The 6,297-nt window shown below is 44.5% G+C and overlaps 1 protein-coding gene across 1 annotated transcript; it reads left to right on the forward strand.

Moving 5' to 3' along the window:
• The first annotated feature begins 536 nt into the window (after nucleotides 1–536).
• LOC144149387 (uncharacterized) lies at nucleotides 537–5,910 on the forward strand. The gene is made up of 6 exons (XM_077680947.1): nucleotides 537–832; nucleotides 2,731–2,963; nucleotides 3,039–4,934; nucleotides 4,990–5,178; nucleotides 5,588–5,696; nucleotides 5,765–5,910. Exons 1-6 carry the CDS (start codon nucleotides 585–587, stop codon nucleotides 5,835–5,837), a joined length of 2,748 nt encoding a protein of 915 aa, XP_077537073.1. The 5' UTR covers nucleotides 537–584; the 3' UTR covers nucleotides 5,838–5,910.
• The last annotated feature ends 387 nt before the right edge of the window (nucleotides 5,911–6,297 follow it).

A 6,297-nucleotide genomic window follows, 5' to 3' on the forward strand; every position in this document is an offset into this window, starting at 1 on the left:
CCGGTTGTGTGGTTGTCTTTAGCTATTCGTATTGAAATCCCTATGGGTGTCTTTAGCTGCTTCTATGGCTGTCTTACGTCTTCTTTGGATATCGCTATGGCTATAGAAGAATCTAAAGACACCCATAGGAATGTCGATAGGAATGGCTAAAGACAGCCATAGAAATGTCTAAAGATAATTGGGCCAAATAGCTAAAGACAACCATGAGAAGGTTTGTCAATAGCCGACCATACAATATTTTTGCATGAGCTGCAGCCAGAATAGAATCACCACTACTTGAAACACAGCGACAGCAGCAGCCGCTGAGAAATTATTAGCACGCTGCCATGCCGGCATAGAGCCTTGCAGGTCTCTAGAACTTCTCCTGTGGCACTTAGGTGCATTCTGTAATGAGCAATGCTATATGCCCTCCGGAGTGAACCTAAACCGGAAATGGCTATATGGACTCCGCTGTCCAGCGCCATCTAGGAGGCGCCTTAAACACCATTTTGTCACGTGAAAGAAGCTTTCTGTTTTTTTTTTTTTTACGCATCGGTTTTTGGCGTGCACGCGGTCTCCGACAGTCCGCGCGCCTTCGACTCGACATGGAGGTTAGAGTCGGTGAAAGATTTAATTCTTATGACGAGTTTGAGACAGCATTGCATCGATTCGGGGTGCAAACAAACACACTGTTTGTCAAAGAGAGGACCAAATCGGTGGCAGTGGTAAATGCCTCCTTGACAGCAAACTCGGTGAAGCTAGATAGTAAACTCCAGTTTGCCAATGCAACATTCACCTGCAAGCACGGCGGACGTCGCCGGACAACTGGCACTGGGATTCGCCCTAACCAAAGGTGAGTAATATGACCCTAGGTCTCTCGATCGTGGATGATTTTGGTTGATGGTGGGGTTTTACGATGCGACGCTACACAGGCGATGAGGCGCGCCGTAGGATGGCTCCAGATTAATTGTGACCACGTGGGGATCTTTAACGTGGGCCGAAATCTCGGAGCACTCGAGCGTTTTCACCTCCATCAGCAAAACGGCTGCCGCAGCCGGGAATCGAACCCGTGTCCTTCAGCAGCACAACGTACGCCATAGCCACTGCGCAACCGCAGTGTCTCTCGTGGAACAGTGTATTTGACGTACTAATATGTTTTTCGAACGGCGAGAAGCGAAGATTCATGGGTTGAGGCAGGATTTCTGTAGCTCCTGTTCCTGTAGCTCCTATCGCTCTGCTTTGTTTAACGAACATGAATTAATTGATTAGGGGCTATTGCATAGCCAGATATAGTTGGCCAAGTGCCCACAGAAGGCTATTTTCACACTTCGCGCCTATATGAACACTACCAGGCTACCGGCAAGACTGACTGCTCTGAACTCTGTGGGATTGAACCTTTAGTTTAACCAACTCCCCAAAAAACAACAGCTAGCAGCAGTGGAATGGTGCACTCATTCTAAATGACGAGAGGCCCAATTTTAAATTTTAAAAAAATCTGGAGAAGGTGGTAGTATGCAACTGCTTCCAGAATTTTCACACTGACTTTTAGACTATGTTCCATGTGCCCTCTAAACAGATTTTTTCTAACCTGGGCAGTCACATCTTTGTTGTTTCCAAACATATATCCAAATGCAAGTGTATTTTCAACGCAACGGTTGAGCATCAAAAAGGCCTTTGTTAGCAGAACCCCCGTATATTGAAGAGGCAATGGCGAAACATCACTGCAAAGCTGCATTTCCTTACGTCCTAAAATTTACACTCCCAACGGAGTCTAAAATGTGCTGTTATTCAAAAATCCGTTTGGCTGTGAAAACACCTTTTGAAAAATGCTCTTCAAATGTGCAGAACTATTGGGACACGTTACCTGGACAATTCGGACAATGTCATTTATATGAGGAAGTTGCCAAAGTTGCCTGCCAGAATTTGCCAGAAATTGACTAAGAGCTAGATCTCATATAAGAACATATTAATTTCTTAATAAATTGTCTTATCTCCCGTGTTTAGTATTTGTGCCTGTTTTTGTTATGTCCCATTAATTGCAACAGGCAGACATGAAGTAGCGCTTTTCTTAATCAGTATTCCCAGCTTTCAGGTATTCCTTTTCATGGTACAACAGTGGCTATGAAACGTAAATGTGAGAAGTGTACTTGTTGAATCAAGCTAATGAATCGTCATTAGTCCAGAAGTTTAAATGTACTATTGAACCGCTGTATTCAACCGTTGGTGCCATTGTACCGTCACAAACAATAACTTTTTTGGTTTTTGCACACATCTTTGGTTGAAATTATTTTCAATTATGTAAAAATTGATGGTGCTGATATATCCGTCCATTAGAGGCTTAAAATGTTAAAATGCACTTTTTTAATGCCTAAAAATCTGACCTCTATGTTTGAGGCCTCCTCGATTATAGGTCCTGCACAGCCTGAAATGAGACCTGATGCTCAATTTTCTTAGGTGTTTCTACGGGGCTGTCCTCAGGGTGTTTGTAAGCTGTCAAGGGCAGGTAAACTGAGGAAGCGCATTGTCTTTAGGCTGCAAGTAGCTTCCTGTACATGCATGGAGATACTCTGCTTAATTTTCAATTTCTTACACAAAAGTATGCATAAAAAGTTTATGCATAAAGAAACAAACATTGTATTTCAGTGCTGTCTGCTGATCTGCCCATGTTGCCTTTTGCACTGCTTACTTTTGCATGTTTCACTGTAGCTGACTTGCAGTAACTATTGTTACTCCTTCCATTATCTTGGATAGGACTATGAAGAGAGACTGCCCAGTGCAAGTGGTCATTGCTGCTAAAAGAGCTAGCCAGCAGCTGGAAATCACCAGTGCTGTGCTTGAACACAACCATGCCACAACAAAGGAGATGTTTGACTCCTATCCAGAGTGTCGTCGGTTCGATGACGAAGAAAAAGAGTTTGTGGAACCTCTTCTGGAAATGAAAGTGCGGCCAAGCATGATTTTGCAGCGACTGAACGAGAAAACAGGTAATTTGTTTTTTCTGCGAAGCAGTAGTAAAGAACTTCATTTTTTATCCATTTAATTCTTGTAACTGCTTGCAGGCAAGGCTCACATCACCAAGGACCTGCACAACTTGAAACAGCAGAAGAACAGAGATGACGCAGCCCAGCTAATGGCAGCAATTGCCGAGTGTCGAAGAAAGGACAATGCCAAAATCATTCCTGTCACTGATGAGAGCCAGGAATTGCAAATTCTGTATATCCAGACACCACATATGCGAAAAGCTTTTGACGCCTTTCCAGAAGTTTTGTTGCTTGATGCAACCTACCGCACGAACAAACTGCGAATGCCATTGTTTGTGTTCGTTGTGGAGGATGGCGCTGGCCGCAGCCATGTGGTTGCCTATGCCTTTGTTGCCAGTGAGCAGCAACATGTTGTGACGAAACTCCTCGACATCTTCGTAAAAGAAAACACAGCTGCCTCAAAAACAAGTGTAGTTGTGGTCGACAAAGACTTTACGGAAATATCTGCAGTGCGGGAATCTTTCCCCTCAAAACCTGCAGTGCAGCTGTGCCAGTTTCACGTGACAAAGGCTTTCAAGATAGCTGCAGGACAGCATGCGAAGTCTGCACAGGAGAGAGACAGGCTGGTGAGCAGCTTTAATGACATGCTCTGTGCACCAACCTCACAACTGTTTGAAGAAGCTCATGCTGAGTTTCTGAGGTATGCCAGCGAGGACGCGCGCATTTACTTCGAAAAAAACTGGGCAAAGATCCCTGAAATGTGGGCCCGTCACCTGTGCGATACATCATTCACAGCAGGAAATAACACCACAAACCGCGTAGAATCGCACAACGGCAAACTGAAAAACATTTTGTCGTCGCACGAGAAGCTGCACGATGCTCTGCGCTCTTTACTCAACATTTCAGATTCATTGCTGCAGGAGGCAAGACACCAGGCAGCCCTCTTGCAGACATGTGAATTTTATTCTTACAACACATCTGGAGATGTTGAAAAAATGTGCTTCAAGGAGCTCACCCCATATGCTTGTGCGCTCGTAAGCACTGAGCTGACAAAGGTGAGGGAAAACCCCCCAGAGATACGACAGCTGGCGGACAACCTCTACAGCGTGTCCTCTGCTTGTGGCAACACGTGGCACGAAGTTTCCACTGAGAAGCAAACGTGCAGCTGCACTACCTTTTCACGAATGGGACTTCTGTGCCGCCATTTCCTTGCAACTTGTGAAAAGTACGGCATAATGCCAGATTTGAAAACAGCCATAAAAGCGCGCTGGTTCAAGTCCTACCAGCTGGATTATATGGCAAAAAACACTGAGTCAGGTTCAAGCCAGCAGCCCTCAGAAATATGCCCAAATGAGGAAATAGCAACAATGCCCGCGCCGTCATACGAAAAAATGAACAGGAGTCAGCGTTTTAATTTTGCAATGCGCACATTTAAGACAATGGCTGACCACTTGGCGGACTGTCCCACGGACATCTTTACTGCCCGGCTTGGTCTTCTAGAAGAGATCCACACAGGTTGGCTGAAAGGGCAAGACATCATAATGGCTACTGACAACAGTGATGTCGGTCCTGATCTTGGCAGTACTGGTCAAGCCCCGTGTCACCAAGTGGCCACAGCAGAAGCACTGGGACAAGAGGCACAGCAGGAGCACCGTACCAAGACTTCCTCGCCTGAATATGGAAATGCCAACTCGATGCAACCATGCCAGGAAGCTTCTTCCTCCTCTGCAGCAGCCCATGAAACTCACAGCAGTCTACATCACCAGGTATGCCAAGATTTCGGGTTGCCTACCTTACTGACCCTTTCAAGATTGACATGCTTGGTTACAATTACGCAGATAAAGCTTCCTGTGGTCAAGAGCCGCGGCCGCCCGAGGAACAGACCTGTTCAGAGGAAGTGCAAAAGGCCCAGGGATGCATCCAGCACTCATCCAGTGGCTTTTGAACATCTTTCTGAAGTTGCTCAACATAAATGTAAGCAGCATTACTGAGTTATTTGTGTATCCTCATTCGATGCTTTCCTTTTCAGTGCTGCTCACTGGAATTGTTGGAGAGGCAGTCAGCAACCGTGTTTTAAGCCAAAAATACACGGTGGAAAAAACTGACGTTGAGGTGCGGCCAGAATTACTCCCTAGTGCGCTGTTGGACTGCAGGGTCAAGTTTCTGAAGTTAAAAAAGTACTTCTCAAAAGATGCTTGGGCTCTCCTAACATCATCAGGTCAGTGGTATTTCTTCTTATTGAAGGTTTCCCTGGCCTTAAAAAGCATTACAAAATACAAGTTTGTTAGATTTTAAAAAACTGCCACTGTGCAATGGTATTGATACCTCTGGTTCTGTCTTCTGCAGCAATCCATGTCGCTCCAGCATTGGCAAGGAGTTAATGCACTGATTACTCATTTTTCGTACCTTTGCTTTGTTGCAGTGCTACATATTGGAACGTTTGTCAATATTATTGCTTTTTTTGTGTGTATGAAACCTGTAATACAAGTTACTTCTTTCGAACAAAGCAGTGATGCTTGTAGTTACGGTTGCTTTAAAAGTGTTTAGTTTGCAGAAAATATTTTCACCATGAAATTAAGCATCACGGGTATTTTAATTGTAATGCTCGCATTAATTTCATTTTGCAGTGGCTATGAAAAAAGCTGATGAAGCATGGCTATGCCGCATTTGCAACGAAAAAGATGATGGTCAAACCAAGATGGTCTGCTGCGACCACTGCCTTGAGTGGTTCCACTGGTAAGAATTAGAGAAGTCTGTTTAAAAATTGAATTGAAAATGTTAATTTTGCTTTATCTTTTACACAGGCCTTGTGGTAAAGTCACGAAAGCAGACGTCAAGCAGTCATTGTGGTTCTGCTGTCACTGCAAAGAGATCTGAAGACACATGGGACCTTTCACCGGCGTCAAGTGCATGGCCCTTCTGCATTCACCTTACATTTCAGTTTCACATTCGCAATAAATATGCATTCCTCTTCAAATTTCTTGTTTGGATGTTTATACTTGCGCAAACATGGAGCATGTATGCTATGCCAAATAACGCTATGGAGCCCTTATGTGCATGCAATAAACAAAGAAGGCTTTGTGTGGTCACGTACGTAGTACGTTGCATGATAACAGCGCACCTGAGCGCAGAGAGTGTTTTGCAGTTGAGCCTTTTAACAAGAAAGCCCGCCTCCTCCTTCTCAAAGAAAATCATTACATCCACTACTGTTGAGTGATATCACGTGGAGACCAGCATCAAGATCAGGTAATAGTTTCGTTTGAAAGGTTATCAGCAGTCAGAATGATCGGTACCAGTCTAGTAGAATGTTACAGGGGTATCAAGTGGCTTAAAGACA

This window comes from Haemaphysalis longicornis, unplaced genomic scaffold (assembly GCF_048455015.1).
Source record: "Haemaphysalis longicornis isolate Haplotype H1 unplaced genomic scaffold, Haemaphysalis longicornis Haplotype H1 scaffold_8, whole genome shotgun sequence".
NCBI classification, from domain to species: domain Eukaryota; kingdom Metazoa; phylum Arthropoda; class Arachnida; order Ixodida; family Ixodidae; genus Haemaphysalis; species Haemaphysalis longicornis.